Source organism: Grus americana, chromosome Z (genome assembly GCF_028858705.1).
Source record: "Grus americana isolate bGruAme1 chromosome Z, bGruAme1.mat, whole genome shotgun sequence".
Lineage (NCBI taxonomy): Eukaryota > Metazoa > Chordata > Aves > Gruiformes > Gruidae > Grus > Grus americana.
The window spans coordinates 6,059,080-6,077,053 of record NC_072891.1 but is presented as its reverse complement, the minus strand read 5'-3'; the positions used below and the strand labels follow the sequence as shown (position 1 = coordinate 6,077,053).

The window sequence follows — 17,974 nt, the reverse complement described above, 5'->3', positions numbered from 1 at the left end:
CAAGTGATAATTTTTGTTTCTGGAAAACAAACTGAATGTCACCAGAATTCCAATAGTAATGTGACTTGTATTTTACTTCTTCCACCTAATATGCTAGAATTCATTCTTATTTACATCTGAATATCAGTCCCTTGAGGGCTTGTGTAGGGCTCAGATTTTCTGTCACAGTTCATGTGTCAGGTTCTAGCCTGAGTGTACAGTGCAATTCAAGACAAATGTAAGTATGCAGCAAGAAGCTATGAATAAAGAACACGTGATATGCCCAGGTAGTATTTGGAAGAACAAGTCTAATCCATCTCTATGAGAAGAGGAAGACTTTGCAAGGCAAATGTTGTTTGATAGAAGCATGAGAGAGTAGACCATGAATACAAACAATAGCAGAAATCTCTGGAAAAGATACATTGGTGGGATAATTGTTTTGGGATGGGATGAACGAAAGCAGCAGTTTATTCTTGTCTTACACACATGGTACAACATACAGAACCAGCACGAATAACTTACAAAATCTCATACACCATGCTTCCTCTCAAATAGCTTCTATTAAGTTACAACACCATAACGAATCAGGAATTTAGTTACGACAGATCTCCAGACGTGGATAGTCTCCCATTCAAGGAGTTACTACTTTTGTAAGCTACTTAGACAAACATAATTTTTTTACATGTTTAATACAGTACAGTATCCTTAACAGAGTTCAAGATATTCACAATGAAAATTAAATACTTTATAAAACAGCAGAATTTCTCATCTCAGTACAGGTCTACATTCGCTCCTGTCTTGTCTGGTTTACAGATGTGTTACAACTCATCTTTACTCAACTTTCCAAGCTAAACATTGCTTTAAATTAAAAACAAAATTCTATTTACAGGGTTTTTTTAGATTTAATAAAAATGTCTTTGTTTCCCTTTCTTATTTCTACCTTTTATCCCCAACAACAACTGCTATTTAGCTGGTAGAAATATTAACCCTCAAGCTTCTATAGAAACTTGAAAAAAAAATTGATGATGACTTGTTGGATGCAAAATGAAGCATGGTCACAGCCCACCATTAATTCAAAAAGGTGGATTTTTTTCTCCTAATGTCAAAATTTGTGTCCATTGGAGACAGATGACTCCTGTCATCTCATTTTTAGAGATAATGTACTATTTGTGGGCTAATATACGAAACCTCAATATTTTTTAATTACAAGCTGTCCCACTCTCTTTCATGCAATCACTTTCAGTGTAAAGTTCTTTCCTTACCATAAATTGTAAAAAGTTTGGTTGTGTGGTACTGACTTAAACTCTCCTAGTCTCCATTAGATCAAATCATGACTCTCCTTATCCATGGTCCCATTGATATTCCTGGGTTGAGTTTTGCTCTGTGATTGCACTTCAAACCCCATTGAAGCCTGTGGGCATCTTTCCTTCAACTTGGTGGCTTTGGATTAGCTCTGCTTGAATGTGGCTGGCAAACTCTAGCCCTTAAGCAGTTAATCAGCTTTCTAAAGAAAGAAGCAAAAAAGATTCTTCTCCTTTGTACATACAATACGCAGGTTTTTTATATTGAGCATTATCATAAAAAGAATGTTTATGTTATTTTGAAAATGTACTTCTACAGAACTTTATAAACACTGTTATATCAAACACATTCTCAAAAACTGGAGAAAATACCAACAACAAAACCTGGAAGAGCCTCATCAGAATTCTTCCAGTACTATTTGTCTACTTGCATATTTCATATTTCAGTGTCCTCTACTGCAAACTTAATTTGGCCATATGAGAACAGGTAAAGTCGACAGTGAATCTCCAAGAGTTTTGAATAAGACTTGGGTCTGTTGTTTAATGAAAGCAATTTGAAATCCAACATACATTCTTTTTTTTTTTTTTTTTTTTTTTTTACCTGGCATGCCTATTCTGTTACCTTTACTTGCATTGAGCAATACTTTAATTCCCAAATAGTCTCATTCACTTCATTGGGATTACACATGACAAAATGACATAGGAAAAGATACCAAAAATTGTTTTGCACTTTTTAAGTCCTTCTTATGTCAACAACTAAATCATTATATTCTTCTCTCTATATATTGTAACTGAAAATGATGTAGGAGTAATATTTGCAAACAATTCTAAACCAGAAATCAGTGTACAAACTTTAGGAAATAATCTGTTTATAGTTGTGCTACAGTTCTGACAACCTAAAAATCTATCTGTTGTGACCAAGAGTAAATTTCACAGGTCTAAATGCTTTATGTATATACTTGTTTATGTTACGCTTGATAGTCCCCCAGCCTGACACAGTTTAAGTTTAAACACACAAATGTCACACTAACATGAAATCAGGATATATTTTCCCTTACCACCACCAATTTTCAGTACAATCAGTAACGGACATTGATGCATATAATCTAGGTGAAATGCACTTTTCAAATTGTTTATCTAACATAATATTGTATAAATTATACTGTGACCTTAGTTTCCTATCCTGTAAAATTTTAAAAATGCATTAAAATGTGTATGCTGGGAGTAGTCCTACTGAGTGTAATGGCATTACTCACACTTCAGGAAGTTAAACAGAAGAATAAGGTTTTGTCCCCTGTCTCATTATTTTGTTTGTTCTTTAATGAAACAAAAGAAGAAACAACTTTTCTCTATGTATTACTGAATAGCTTAAAATATAATTGGTGAAAGGTCATTGACTGTAATATCATGGATGTTACCTCAGCTCAACAGAAATGCTTTCCCATGGCTTGAAATGCTTAAAGTGTAATCCTTGCTAGAGGAAAAAAATGCAAGGCATATCTAATCCCAAATTCTAGCTATACTGTAACATGTGCAGTCACTCATAAAGGAGCCCTTTTAACAAAACAACGTATGTTAACCTGCTCAGTGATTTGTAGAATGTATCTATTTCAATCACTGTAATAAAACAAGTTATATATATACAAATTAAAAAATCCAAGTGTAAATAATTATACAGTATTTCCACACATAAAACAACTAGTTGCACATGATGTGATATGTAAAGCAAATTGCTGAAAATCTCTTCAGTCTTTGGGATGATCAAAGTATAAGTAACCAAAACTTAGAAATAATGATTGAATTTTCATAAAAGAAGGCTTTTGATGGTAGGACAGAAGGAATTCCCCTCCTACTGACCCTCATTACCCATGGCTTTTACAGACTCATCCCCTTTCCCCAATAAGCCACAGGTGGTTTTTTTGTTTTTTTTTTTTTTTTTTTTAGATGTAGTGATATATTTTAATGAGGTTATCTCCATCTATATAACAGTACTAATAAGGTTTCCAGTGACTTCTTCATAAAACATAGTCTGTTCTTATTGAAGTTTATAGTGCTTCAGAAGTTTCAGGTTATTTAAACTTCAGAAGACTATGAATCCAATTCAATTATGTTAAAGTCTAGTGAAATAGAAATTCCTTTATTTACTGTGAAAATTTAGTTACCTTCTGTTCTGATAATTCAATCCAGTTTTTATTCCCCCACCCCCCAAAAAAGTCTTGTAGTTACAAGCCTGTAATTATATATAGCAAAGAAAGAAAACTGCTCCTTGCCTATGGAAATACATATAATTTTTCAAGCTCCAACCCCCTCTAAGCTGCTAACCATCACACAACATATGCCATTTGGCAATTTGTCTCCTAGGATATTCACAAATTTCTTTCCAGTGCTCTCCACCTGTTCCTTCTGCTGAAGATCCCAAGGTTAACCGGCCAATGACCTCATTCCTTGACCCCCTATCTGAATCTAAAACCAAAAATTCAATGCTGATATCATCAAGGCCCTCACAAGGAATGTCAAAGACAAACAACTCATTGAACACTGCATTGGGGGTGCATTTCTTCACATGGGTTTTCTTTTTAGAAATTCTCTTCTTAGCATGGTACAGGTTCACTTTGACATAAGGGTCTGCAATGAAAAGGAAGAGCACAGATCAGCTATTGAACAGTATCGTTTAGAAATTCCTTGATCTAGTTAATGCTAAATTTCATAACTTACCATATTACATCACAATGAGGAGATGTTTCAAGTTATTAAAGATGATTCATCTCATCCAATTTTTGTGTTTACATCTGAATTAGTCCCTTTAAGCTCCCTTTATGGTTACAAAGGATGTAATCAAGGTAGTCAGTGAAGTTTAGGCTGTGAAGGATCTGACCAACTACAGGTGTCTCCTTCATGAGATAAATCCTGCCCTGTAGTCTATTAACCCTAATAATGTCTTTAATACATGCAAAGGTGGTCTGAAAGTAAGTAAAATTCTAATGGACCCTGACAAATACATATCATTGAGTATTTATGTGTAACAGAAATCTGCTTTTCACATGTTCTACTGGTAGGGGATAATCATTAACGTTAGTAAGACTGATGCAAAAAAGATCCTCAGAAAGGAGAGAAAAAGCTTGTCCTGAGAGAATGGCTGAATGGATCAAATTAATTCCTCTTGTGGTTCTATCAAAGTCAATTACCTTGATTAAATTACTCCCACGAATTTTCATTGAACAAATTTAACACTAAACTTTAAATGTAAAGCTACATTTCTTGCTAAGATATGTACTTGACTTTATGTCTGTGCTGTACTACTGTTGAAGAAGGGAAGGGAAAATGTGCATATTTTTAGCTGTCAACTAACTTTGAGTGTTTGCATTCTCCGTAATTATTCAACTGTTGCTAGATTCCTTTGCTAATGTCTTCAACAATGGCTAGATTCCTCCTTCAGAGGAATTATAGAGAATGTTTTAAAAATCCCTTTCAAGTACCTTGGCATTTATTTCAATGCAAATGTGGGACTTTTTCCAAATTCTCATGGTGCAAAGACGCAATACAAAATCCTTTCTACTGAACGCAGTCAAACAAGATAGTCTATGTAAGCAATCAGTTAATAAATATCAAGAATAGTTGAACACTTTTTTAAAAAAGTAAAATTAAAAATGAACCATATTTAGAAATGCTATGCCAAAGTTATCAGACTGAAATGGTTGGATGGTGAAAAGGTTTTTTGTTTCTTTGAACTAACAATAGTTTAACAGGTGTAAGGTATGACAGAATACATCTTCACTTTCATACTCTATCACTATAATCAACATCTTAAAAATAGGGTTTAATATAATTTAAATGTTCATTGGCTTTGGAATGTATATATGCTATGGAAGCATTAATAATATCAAATTCAGTATCCATCAGTGGATTTACACTGTTGTTCACTTCTGTTTAAAGGACAATTTCTGACTGTTACTTCTGACCATCTACTAGATATGGCTAGAATGTTCCTCCTGATTTTATTAGGTCTATTAGGAGACCTCAACACCAGCAATAGAGGAAACCAAGGAGGTTATAGGAATGGAACAGCTTCTGAGTAAAAAAATTCCCATCTTTCTAAAGAGTTTGATTTATGCATTTGTTTAGTTGACCCCATAGGAACACCATTTCACCTTCCTATTTGTCCAAGATTTATTTTGGCTGAGGGGAAAGTCACAGAGGAAATAAGGACTATTGTGAGTGCAGTATGCTACTGATAACCAAACATCTATTGAACCTGGCTTTTCTGATGAACAGCAAATAATGAAGAACTGTCTAAATGAACTAGGTGTCCAGGTGTAGCATGGATGCCTGTATCTCTCAGAAAGATAACATTCCTATTATAGTTAGCAAGGTTGTACTGAAGGAAGCAGAAAGAGCAAACAGAATTTATAGCTTTATTCATAAGAGGTACAGTAAACAAATGCATAGTCTGGATGTGCTATAGGGTCCAGGTGGCTGCTGGGACTAGGAGAGCTTTTGTTTTCAAGTTATTTTCCCACCTGGGTGAACCTCAGCCAGACTTTGTCTGTTGAGATCAGCTTTCTGTCATGTCTTCATGAAACTTCCATTATCTGCTGTGACTTTGGGGTTGATTATCAAAAAAATGTATGTTCTCTTATAGTGGAGTAAACTGTTGGGTTCCATTTTTTATATCTTTTCTCCTTATGATATGTGAATAAAATTGAGATCAGAAGGAAGATTTCAATGGAACTCCACCATGTAAATGGGACTAATCTATAGCTTTGTTTTATTGGATCCAGGATGGGTTAGCTCTCTAGGTAAATTGCAGTATTTCTTGGTATGAGAAGTAGAAAGACTGTATTATTTGCTGTAGTAATTATGATTCAGTGGTTCCCAAAGTTGCTACTTCTTCTGCTTCTTTCAACAAACTCCTGTAAAAATGAAAGACTCCCAGTCCTATACAGAATCAACAGCAGATGTGCTACTCTTTGTATATTCCTTTGTTGTGTACTGTTCTTTTTCTGTGGTTGTCTTATCCTTACTACACAGTACATTAAATTTTATTCTGTTATCTAGCATTAATGTACATCTACGTCCAGTTCTAGTATTGGCTTCAAAGGAGGTTCCACTGAATGCAAAATGGCATAACAAGACCAGGAGAAGGGAGTGCAAAAACTGCTCCTCCTTAGTGCACCCAAAGTACAGCTCATTATAAAGCATGGGTATTATGTCACAACCTGCTTCCAACACTGGCACAGTTCACCTTTTCACTTTGCCAAATAAATGTTAGTGCTCAGTGGGCCAAATTCTGCACAGATGTAACTGGTTGCTTTTCTTGATGCTAAGCTGAAATAAACCATATGATATTCTCACTCAATACTGATCTTGTATAAATAAACTGATTTTTTCAGTCATAAATAAAAGCTTTTTTATCTGCAAACAACATCTCATACTTATGGCAGATGGGTTCTGTTCAAGACAATCACGAAACTCATTGGTTTCCACTGTTAACAGATGTCATGTTTTTTTAACATGTGATTGAAGAACAAATTTATAAAATACATATCTTGGAAAATAAAGCATTGACCTAGATATGAATAAAATGAATAGGCTGCAAAGAATAGAGACACCATTTCTGCATTTAGGGGATATTTTTAGTCTATGAAATGCCACATTTCAGCTCTCTTCTGTCTGTTTTATATTCTTAGGTCATATTCATTAGTAAAACCATTACCTGATAATCCTGACACATCAGATTTAGGTAGGTGCCTGGCTTTTAAAACAACCACAGTGAGCGTGTTTGTTGTAGACTGATAACAGAGAGAGACCAGTAATTCTCCACGCCCAGATGATTTCTGAGGAAATGAAAGAAAGAAACAAATAAGACTATTTACGAGCAATTATATTGACCAAGCTTTAAACCAGAATTAAGAAGATTTATGAAATGTCACATAACTATATGTTCTGAAATGGTATAAAAGGATATATGTAACTTATGGAGCTATGCTGCTTTACACAGCAAATACAATTTCCCTCTATTGTAGTTGTATAACTCTTCTTATGGTTTGTTATTAGACTGAACAAAAATGAATAATACGTGGAAATATAGGTTGACCTGACATCATTAGCTTCAGAGATTAGAAATGAAATCCTACATCCTGAGAAAAAAATCTCAGTGAACGAAAAAGTTCTTAAGCAAAATAAAATTCTGTAAAATATATATTGAAAAATAAGAATTGAACAAAGGCATATTAAAAAAAAACCACCAAAAACCAAAAAAAAACCCCTCTTCAGTAAAATGTTTTTACACAGGAAGGATTCAAACAGTTAGTGAAATTTCATATCTGACACTTTCTAAAGTAGTATAATATACAAGAAATAAAAATGAGATCAAAGACTTTCTCTATGATTATTAGATTTGAATTTGCAGGAGTAGTTTATTTCACAGAAAGGATGAATGCAAGGGAAACAAGCAAAAATAATAACTTATATACCAGAAAACCCAATAATTTATCAACAAAATATCAGTGACATAGTTATAGTTGTTGTATTATATCAATAGAATTGCAAAATAATATTATTAGTTATAGGTATGTTGTCTAGTAGACATTTATTTGATTTGGCAGCATGCTTGCTGTTTGAAAACAATCAACTTGAAAGTCAATACGCATTCCACTTCCTTAGTAGAGATTAAGAGATGTGTAGTGATGCATGTGCATTTCTGTGGTTCAGCTGTGATGGTCGTGTGGTTTAACCCTGGCTGGCAATTTAAATCATTGAAATGATCTTTACATTCTGAAATGAGACAAAATGGTATGAAATATTTTTAGCCCAGTAAAGTCAGTGTGTTTTGCCATGGACTTTGGTAAGGCTTTGGCTTCTCCCTCGTGTCTTACCATCCTTAGTAGAACTGCAGCCTCTGTCACAGTTCTTGAGACAAAAGGTAGTAACAGCACTGAAGAGTAAGAACATACTACTGCATCAACAATACAGTCTCTTAACAGGTTCCAGTTCCTTGACTAAAGACTACCTGCATTCTTTAAGAATCTGCTATAAAAGCCATGTAGTTGAAGTAAAAGATATACATTGACTTCAATAACCTTTAAGAAAGAACAATTTCAAACAGAAGAGGGGAGGTAGGAGAAGGGGAATAGTATATAAATCTTTGCATTCTTTCCCTTTAAAGAAAATTAATGTGGATTGAGGCCTCTTGACCTAATGTAAATGGGTCCACTCAAACCTTCTGGACCAGCTGAATAAGCAGGTAGATTTTAGGGCATTAGCAATTTCTTGCAACATGGTCATTGAAATGTACTTTTATTACATTTGTGTAATTGCTTCCTCATACTGCCATTATGAAAGCGTCTCCATGACTTGCATGATGAGCTTGTTCCCTTTTCTTTCCAAGATGCTAGCAGCATTACACAAGAATCATAGCTAACACTAGCACAATACTTTTAAAGTTGAAATAAAAAATATGTTACCCTAACATTTCTTTTGATGATCTCTCTGTCCATTAGCAGCCTTCCTTCTGACAATTCAATTCCTGCGAGGGGAATGAGGACTTCTCCAATGACATCATCTCTGGAAAACCTGTCAAAGCTCAAGATTATAAAGTGAAGTGTTAAATCTTGAATCTGGCTATAGGGGATCCCATAAAATGTGAAGGTCTCATCGAAAGCTGGATCTAAGGTTTTTCTCAGCACTCTGGTTTTCACCTTGTGCTTTTTCTCAGGCAGGATTGTCATTTTGATGTAGGGATCAGAAGTCATTGACTGTTCATCCATTGCTGGCAACCCACGTGCTTCTTTGATGTTCACTACAAATGCCTTTTTCTCAAAGTTGTACTCTAAGGAGAAATAGAGATTTCCTAACTTGTCTTGTTTATCTTCAGATGATAGGGAAGTGATGGATTTTAAACTATCAGGGGATACTGAATCTTTCTTCCTTTCTACAAAGTGCTTAGGAGACAAATTTTCAGGATCTGGAGAGCTCTGGATTTTAGGGGTTGTTTTGGGGAAGTTGCCATTTAGATCTCTCTTCTCCAGGTCAAGATGGAGAGAATTCTTTGGCATCGCTGATTTGTTCTTTGCTTCACTTTTATCATCTGCTCCAAACTTCTTCTTACTGTTGAGATTCTCAGGGTAAATATCAACCCCCTTCAGCACATGGACAAACTTATATGGAGGGGTCTTATTGGATTTGGAAGATTTACGTTGACAGCAGATCCAAGCAAAAAGGGAGACAGAGAAGACAAGGCCAAATGCACTAAAGATCCCAACCACTGTAGGAATTTCATCTGCAAATCAAATAAATAGCAACAAGCACATAAGCAGCAATGCCTTGGACTCTTTGTGATATTTAATAAAGTAATAATTTAGTAAAACAGATATGAGATCATAATAGCAGCAGGATCGACAGACTGAAAGTGCTTTGCATTGTACATATTGCTCGCCATCTGCAGGCATGAATGTGTAGTTCCACGCTAAGGCACGCTCTTTATGTTAGTATTTTTCCATACACAGAGTGTTTGGGAGGAAAATACTATTCTCATCCTAATAGTAATAACCATTAGTAATTGCTCGACTATCTCATCGCTCTGTACGTCGTTTCTGAGTTTATATATCTATGAGTAATGCCAGCTCTCAGAAGGTTTCAGCTTTAAGTTTATAGAGCTTTGTTGGTTAGATAAAACAGATTCTGAAATATGCATTACTTATAGATACGTCGTCTGCTTTTCACACTGCTTCCTAGAATACTTTGTACACTCAATTAACTCATTTTTATGGTACGATCCCATAAATGCCTGGAGGTATCTCTTGAAAGAACTGAGTTTAATTGGAGGTTATAACACTCAACAATTTCAATGGGATTTTCAATACTTTGCAGAAGGAAGTCTATCAAGAAAATTTAGAATAATTATATACCAAGTGTCTTTTCTAGATGGATGTGACATTGGACAGTCACATGTGAGTCCAAAGCTGAAAAAAACTATTAAGTGTGTCATTGATAACCACTAACCTTTGCATTTAATACACTATGAATCAAAGCTATGGGGAGTTTACAGGAAGGGTCACTACTTTTTAGGAGTACGTAATAAAAACATTAAAACATAATTGTCTTCTATCTTAATACAAATCTTACACTTCAAACTGAATAAAGAGAAAACTGAGCAAGTATTACAACCTCAGTTGTCATGTGGATACATTAGTTACATATAGAGTATCATTAGCCCTTCAAAGCATGCATCGAAGGGGCAAATGAGCACCACTAATTGGAAATCCAATTTTGCCCATAAGTAACATTACTAAGTGAGTTTAAGCTTCCCACAATGTAACAATCAGAGCTTAATCTTTATTCCCTGCAACAGTGGAAAACTAGTAGAATATTAATGGCATGACATTGTTTACGCATAAAGGCAATTGTGTAACAGTTCTGGTTCTCTCTCAAATGATTAGCAGATCATTTCGAATGAGAAAAGCAAAACTATCTCCCTCTATGTGTTACTAAATCAGCTTCATCCAGGTAAAAGCTGGCCAGATAGATATGCCGCCACTATACCTTTGGGTTTTAGTAGGATGATTTAAAAAAAAATCCACAACAATACTATCAGAGCAAAGTAGGACATAATGTTCCAGCACAGAAAGGATCAGGCCTGGTTATTAATTTCTTCTGACCATATTAATGTCACTTTTCCTTTGCCTACAAGCTGTATCAGTCTACATACTTAATTGTAAGAACTTAATGAAATGACTAAAATTTATATAAAAAAACAAAAAGTATTTTTTTCTAAGTTAAGCACGTGACTCTGAGTTTCAAGAATTCCCTGAGCTGCAGAAAAATAAACATACATGGTGTAAAGGTAGAAATCCAGAAGTCATTGAAAACTAGTCAGAATACTTTAATAGCTTTTAAGAATTATTTGTACATTTACAATAATTTTACATGTGATGACAGACTTTTATAGTAATGGAAATTATGCTATATTTTAATTTTACAACTACTCAAAGCAGTGGTAAAATCAATTTTGTGTTTAAGATACTAATTATCTTCCTTAAATAAATAATTAAGTAAGCATGATGTCACAAATGTGGTTAGAAACATCAAGTGGGTGGGGTAGGAAAGAAGGTAAAATGGTAACTAAAATTGTTTTATATCTAAAACTAATTATGTTGCAACCTGAATTTCTTGTTGTTGTCATAATGTAAATCAATTGGTTAACATTCAAGGTGGTGAATTAATAGAAAATATCACCTATTGATCCTTGGAGAAGTTATTATTTCAGTTACATGATATCAATCTGGAGTCACTTCACTTAAGTCATTGGAGTGATCCTTGAAAAAATAACACTGCCAAAGCAAATATAATCTAGACTAAAGTCAATATTTGTAAAGCAGAGTTGAGAAACATTTCCACTTAGTGCTTTTCTGAATAAAGCTATTTATGTACTATTTTATAAGTACACATACATGACTGTTTCTGAAACTTCTGGTGTCATAGTTAATCATCCTACATCCAGTCCATGGAAATGACACAACTGAAAAGTTCATTGTTATCATTGCTATTCTCAGTGAACCCAGACTGATCAAGATGCAGCTGTTCAGCTAAAAACACTGGGATCCTGTATTTTCATCTTCCTAGCAATGTCCTTTACAAGACTACTTTTCACTTTAACTAACAGTTGACAAATCTTTCTCTACAACAAGGAAAAAAAAAAAAAAAAAAAAAGGCAATTATTCCAAGAATGGCTTGAGCAAAGATTTTCTCTGTGGCACAGGATGCATTTACATCATTTAACTCTGAAGCCACACTACTTTAATCAAGACAGAGAAAACAAGCCCAAACCTCTCCTAGCTGAAAACGCATCTACACAAACCTCTTATCTCTCCTGGTGCTTTACCGAGGGGAACAGGTTAGGGAGGAAAGAAGAGAGAGAGAGAGAAGGGAAAGAAAATAGATTCACACAACTTCTGAGATCGAAGAGAACTGGGGAAAATCAGGTTCTTCTCAACAAGCTGCGTGCTGGGAGGCTCTGGGTGTCTCGGCAGAAGCTGCCTGCGTGCACTCCGCCTGGGGAGGGGAGCAGCCCCCAGCCCCGCGGGCTGGGAGTTGGGGCCGGGACGCGCTTACCGAACTGCTGGCGGCTGGCCGCGATCGGAGCCATGTTGGCGGCGTGCGCTGTCCGCGGTGCTGGAGCCGCTGTCCGCGGTGCTGGAGCAGCCGTCCGGGGTGCGGAAGCCGCCGTCCGGGATAGGGAGCTGCCTCCCCCGTTACAGAGCGACCTGCCCGGGGCGCCGAACGCGCTGCCCTGCTGTCTCCCGGCTCTCCGCTCTCACAGCGCCCGGGCAACCGTCTTTTCCAGCGTGTTGTTTGGGGTTTTTTGTTTTGTTTTTGGTTGTTGTTTTTTTTAAAAGAAAGAAAATAATAACAACAAAAAACCCCCAAAACCCGGAGACACGAGCGGTGGGGAAGGTGGAGGAGGAGGCTGCGAGGGGGCTGGAGGAAAGGGGGGAGGGGAAGCTTCGATCCTCCCCTTTGCACACTGATTTGCAACCCCCTTCCTGTTTTGGCTCTTCTGAGTAGCTCCGCTCCGAGACTGAAGACGTGGTTGAAACCCAAATTGACGCAATCCTGACGCTACAGGGCTGAAATCAGCACCTTTCCCACCTCCCATCCCCCCCTCCCCAACCACCACACCCTCCCTCCCTCCCTCTCTCTCCCTCCCTTCTTTCCTTTCCCCCATCCCCCCCCCCCCCCCCCCTTCCTGGGGATTGAACACGCACTCATCGATTATTTTAACTGCCCTGCTGCAGGATATGAGCTCCCACACTCCCTCGGACACAAACAGTGAAATGCTAATGTCTGTGATTCGGTGCATGTTGTGTAATACACGGGTATGTCTGTTTTAATGGGGTAACATTTATTTATTTGCTTATTTATCTGTCAGCTGGACAGGCTACGACAATGTGAAGGAGATGCCAGCTTAGATGGTCCAGACACCTTGGCTCCCACTGCAAGGAACACTTTTCTCCCATGACTGATGTGATACACTTACTGGATTTGAATCATGAAAACGCCCAATGTGCCTTCTCCCTGTCCCTCTTCCCTGCTTCTTCCCACCATCCACACCCACAAAAGCACTCAGCCCCCACTTTGGAAATATATCTCTTCTCCTCTTGACCTTCTTGTAGGTCTAGGAAAGAGCTGGATCTGCCTAGATAACCCTGGATTTTGCCAGGTTTAAATGTCTGTCTCCTAATCTGGACTGAGAATATGGTGGGGGGAGGCAGATAGGCAGGAGGAAAGGGGAGAAACAGAACGAGAAAGCAGGGCTGCCTGTAACTAGAACTGCTACAGTGTATAATAACCCAGGATAAATCCTGGTGCAACAGAGCTGCAAAAGTCAGCACCTGGCATCTGACTCCTCCTGGATTCAGAAAGAATCATATCAGCCAAGTTTGGAGCCCAACTGCTAATTCTGCTGCATAAATGGGAAACAGGTGTTGTTGCTTTTCTAAATAACAAAATCCAGATGCAGGCATAGTCTGGCATGACCATGCTCCATGATGAGCCACTTGGAAGCTAGTAAGTCTTGGCCCACTTTAAAGCATGTTCTTGCATCACGGTGACGCCAGTGAAGCTCCTTGTATTTCAGAAAAATTAAAACAGGAAGGCCAAGGAATCAACTAGTGTCAAAACACAGCTGAATGAAGTGCCTGGCTTAGCCCGAGTGTTGAAAACCTATTGATTAATAATATTTATGCTTATCTGCTTCTGTTACACCTTCAGCAACTTGGCCTTGGTATACACCTGCACAGCTCTTCGAGGAAAAGTTGTATCCACTACCCCAATCTTCATTACATCCCATCCTATTTAATAAACCACAGAGAGTAGCTTGCCACCACTGTTCCTCTTACAAACACCTGGACTACAATTAACTTAGGTATTAGAAGACTGCAGAAACCATTGTTTAGCTCTTCTTTGTGTTTTGGCAGCACAGTTTGATTTGGGATGTTTGGGTTCACATGTTGGCAGCAATCCAAGCAAATCTGGCTCAACTTCTCTCTTCTTTCTGGCAGTCCTCCCACCGCCCAGCCCTGATATCCACTTCCCTTTCTCTGTCCAAACTCAAGCCTTGCTCAAAATGTGCATGCATTGAAAGCAATTACATTTGATTTTAAACCACATTCCAGGTATATGAGCCTCCAGACATGACTGAAATAAAAAAGATCTTTAAAGAAATTTAGAATTAAACATGTTTAATTGGGATGTTAAACTATTGTAAGCTGTTATTATGCCTGGACTTTAAAAACAATAGACCAAGAATCAATATATGGTATATCTTGGTAGTGTGTTTAGCCTATATGAGCTGGGATACGGTGAGCATATATATTATGTTGACACTTGAATTATTGTCAATAATTTGTGAAGCTTTTTATTTTTATTTTGAATGAAATCCAGGACATTCTTTGTTGATATATACAAAATTTATGGAGCACATAGAAATATAACAATGATTGATTCGGGGTTTTTTCCCTTTAGTTTCTCCAGTGTCCCAAGGATATATAAAAAGCTTTTGCACAATTTATATGCTTTTATATAGCGCAGGGAGATAAATTCCTTCAGCATTCTGGGTTTTCTTTTTTCTTTTTATTTTCTGTGTCAATGCTGATGAAATAGGAAAGATACGTATCCTCCTTTTTTTCCTTTATTTTCTTCTCCTTTTGCAAAATTCCTGGTAGTTTATTTTAGAGACTAGTTGACACCTATATAGTGCTGGGTGCTGTACAAATACAAAAGAGCCCTTCCTTTCATCTCAGTTCTGTGCATGTGTAGCTCATCAAAGTGATATAGAAAAGGTTTTACAATACCAGATCTCTGTCTTTAGAAACTTGGAGTTACCAAGACTTTGTATATACATACACATGCATAAACATGTATACAGATATGTAAATGAGTGCTTTTATCTCTTTATTTGATTGGTCACTGAAACAGCAAATAACCATTTTTTTTACATCACTGGTGAATTTTCTGTATTTAATTATGTGACTCCACTTAATGGAGCAGAGTGCACATCACAGAAAATACTGGAGGAGGAGGTGGAGCATTGACTTGCTGACACATCTTGAGACAGACGCACTTTTTGCTCCCTGTGTTGTGCAAGCACCATCTAGTGTACGTCTTAGACCCGTCAGCACCGGATGACTAGCGTACACCCATGTAGGTAGTACAAACACAAAGATACATAACCAGCTCACTGCTGCTGCATTACACTTCTGACAAGTAGCCAGAGGGAAAAATCATCACATGAGCCCTGTGTGTTTCTTAACCAATTAAGTGACTATCTTTCAGTTCAGTCCCACATAACAGTAATGACTCTCCAGTTTTGTGGCTATACATTCTTCACATTTCCCTCTGTTCTAACAAAACATCCTGAATACTTCAGCAAAACTTCACACAGTTTGCAAGAGAATTCAGTAAAAACTTAGATTAGGAACTCACTGCCAATGTAATATTCTCTAAATTTTCCCAGAAAATAAGATACAATGATCTCGAATACTTTCAGCTCAGAGACAGAACATTAAAAGGAGCTGGTTCAGATTTTGTCTGCACTGAGTTGAAATGGATTGATCATCTGCAAAATATCTCTTTATAAGATCAGGCTGACTGTACCACAACAAGGCCTTCTGTGGTCTGAAATGAGATTACTGGTACACATGCATGCGCAGAGCATCCTCCTGCTACTCCAAGAAGAGGGAGGGTGGTTGCTAAGCGACAGAGTCCATATACTTCCCAAAGCAGATAGTCCTCAAATAAGCATATGGGGCTGGAAAAGGTGATCCACCACCTGCAAATGAACTGTCACCCTTCTTCAGATCCCAAAACATGTGTGTGAAGAACACCCAATTCTCTACCCCTTAAAAAAGAAAAAAAAATAATAAAATTATTCCAAACAAGATCTCCCTTCTCTTCGCCCCAAAAGTCAACCAAAATTTTAAAAAAAACTCAGTCATTTATATGTACGAGGTGAAGCTGGTGAAACAGCCCCTTTCCATCTTTGTGAAATGTTTCCCTGGAGCTTAAAGGCAGAATTTCACATTTTCAAAAATAACACCTAATTTTGAGTTTTGCCATTGCCAGGTGCCAAACTACAGACATTAATTAATACTATTCAGCACCTATGAAAATCAAGCCCTCCAACTATGCTTGAAAAATAAAACCTCAGCTAGAACACAGGTATCATTCCCTGATTTTTGGAAGCGCAGAGCATTCAATGCTTCTGTAAGTCAAACAGCTTCAAAGGGATCTAGGTTTTGGGTAGTTACACTCTACTTAATTTCCTCTTCAGTTAGCTCTACAATTAGACAGTGGAAATGGGGCCAGCATCCCTCCCTGTCTCATCTCTCAGCCTTTGACACTCCTTAAATGCCTAAAGGCGTGTCTTTGGGTGCCACACACACTCACAAGCGTGGACTTGTCACATGAAGACTCAGCCTGCTGCCTAATTGGCCTTATAGACTTACTGTTTCTCCCTAGGTTGTGACTGAATTCAGCTTCACACATTTCAATGTCCAGTACTACATGAAATATTTCAGCATGACCTCCAGTTTCTGCTGCAGAACAGTGTACATTTTCTGGGCTGCAATTACCAGTTCCATGTGAATACATCAGATACCTCAGAGTTCCTGAAATGGCACAAAAGATATGGATTTAGGTAACTGAGTCATCTTCTAGCTCATAAGCCATATCTAGGCATCTAATTTCAGGCCTACAAATCTAGAGGTGAATTTTTCTTACTCTGGGATTTGGGTGAATTGCCTCTGAACATGTGTCTGGAGTCACTGAAAAGCCCTAAACATCCATACAGAACTAATGGATATAAGACAGGATGAACAGGAGACCTGTTCAAATCTGGAACAGCAGCTGAAGGTGAGGTACAGCTGCCTGCTAGAGTGGTTGGTCTAGCTAAGCAGCCTCAAATGTCATTATATAACGTCATTTAAGCAACAGAATAAATTTCTTAGCTCATCTACAGGTGTGTAGAAGTCTAAATTAATGTTTTAAACATGAAATTGAGTCATGCTGAAGGGACCAGCTTTAGGCTGAGCAGAACCTTTCTCTTGACTCCATTGGCTGTATTCACCAGACTCTTCTTTTCTATAGTGCGAATTTAGAACACCTATTGCACATACAGACATGAAGTTTGGTATGCCAGGTTTAGGGTTGACCTCCATTCCTAGTGTTGGGTGAGGTGTCTAAAGTTGCTATTGCATTTCTCATTTTAAAAGAAAAATTTAAATCAAGTATTTTTCTTCTCTATAGTGACACTGTGTAGATCAGTGTCTTGATGAGATGGTAAGATTGGGTGAAGGATACCATTTCAGTAGTTCAGTGGTGATGTTTATATTAAGGAAGCATCATTGGTTGTCTGATGACAAGGTTCTTCCAAGCATGAGAAATATCACTGTCCCTTCAGAATTTGGGGCAGCTTGCACAATCTTTTGTTAAGTACACAATGATGTATATTTTGTTTTCCTTGTTTTCATGGTAGAACCTCCCTGCAACTTCACACAGTGGCTGAGGAGGGGGAAAATAAATAGTCCTCACTGTTGCAATCAAAGGCTCCAGGGTGATTTCAGTCTGTATGTACTGGTATGTATTATCTTTCCAAAGTGTCTGCAGGTCAGCTCTTTGGGCGTTACAGGTATATTTCT

The 17,974-nt window shown here is 37.4% G+C and overlaps 1 protein-coding gene across 2 annotated transcripts; it reads right to left on the bottom strand.

Moving 5' to 3' along the window:
* Positions 1-426: 426 nt before the first annotated feature.
* Positions 427-12,908, bottom strand: SYT4 (synaptotagmin 4). 2 transcript variants are annotated; one of them, XM_054810534.1, is made up of 4 exons: positions 12,390-12,908; positions 8,750-9,558; positions 6,994-7,114; positions 427-3,905 (listed from the first exon to the last, which is right to left on the bottom strand). In XM_054810534.1, the coding sequence occupies exons 1-4, from the start codon at positions 12,421-12,423 to the stop codon at positions 3,598-3,600; spliced, it is 1,272 nt and encodes a 423-aa protein (XP_054666509.1). In that variant the 5' UTR covers positions 12,424-12,908; the 3' UTR covers positions 427-3,597. The 2 variants fall into 2 exon arrangements, with proteins under 2 accessions (XP_054666509.1, XP_054666507.1); XM_054810532.1 differs by having other exon boundaries at positions 8,744-9,558; positions 12,390-12,906.
* Between the last annotated feature and the right edge of the window lie 5,066 nt (positions 12,909-17,974).

Bases quoted from the DNA above. Each gene is read 5' to 3' on its own strand.
- SYT4 (XM_054810532.1), bottom strand. From the start codon at position 12,423: ATGGCTCCGATCGCGGCCAGCCGCCAGCAGTTCG. The intron at 9,559-12,389 runs GTAAGCGCGTCC...TTTGATTTGCAG, and splicing joins GGCCAGCCGCCAGCAGTTCG to ATGAAATTCCTACAGTGGTT. The intron at 7,115-8,743 runs GTAACATATTTT...TCATTTCCTCAG, and splicing joins TCATCAAAAGAAATGTTAGG to AAATCATCTGGGCGTGGAGA.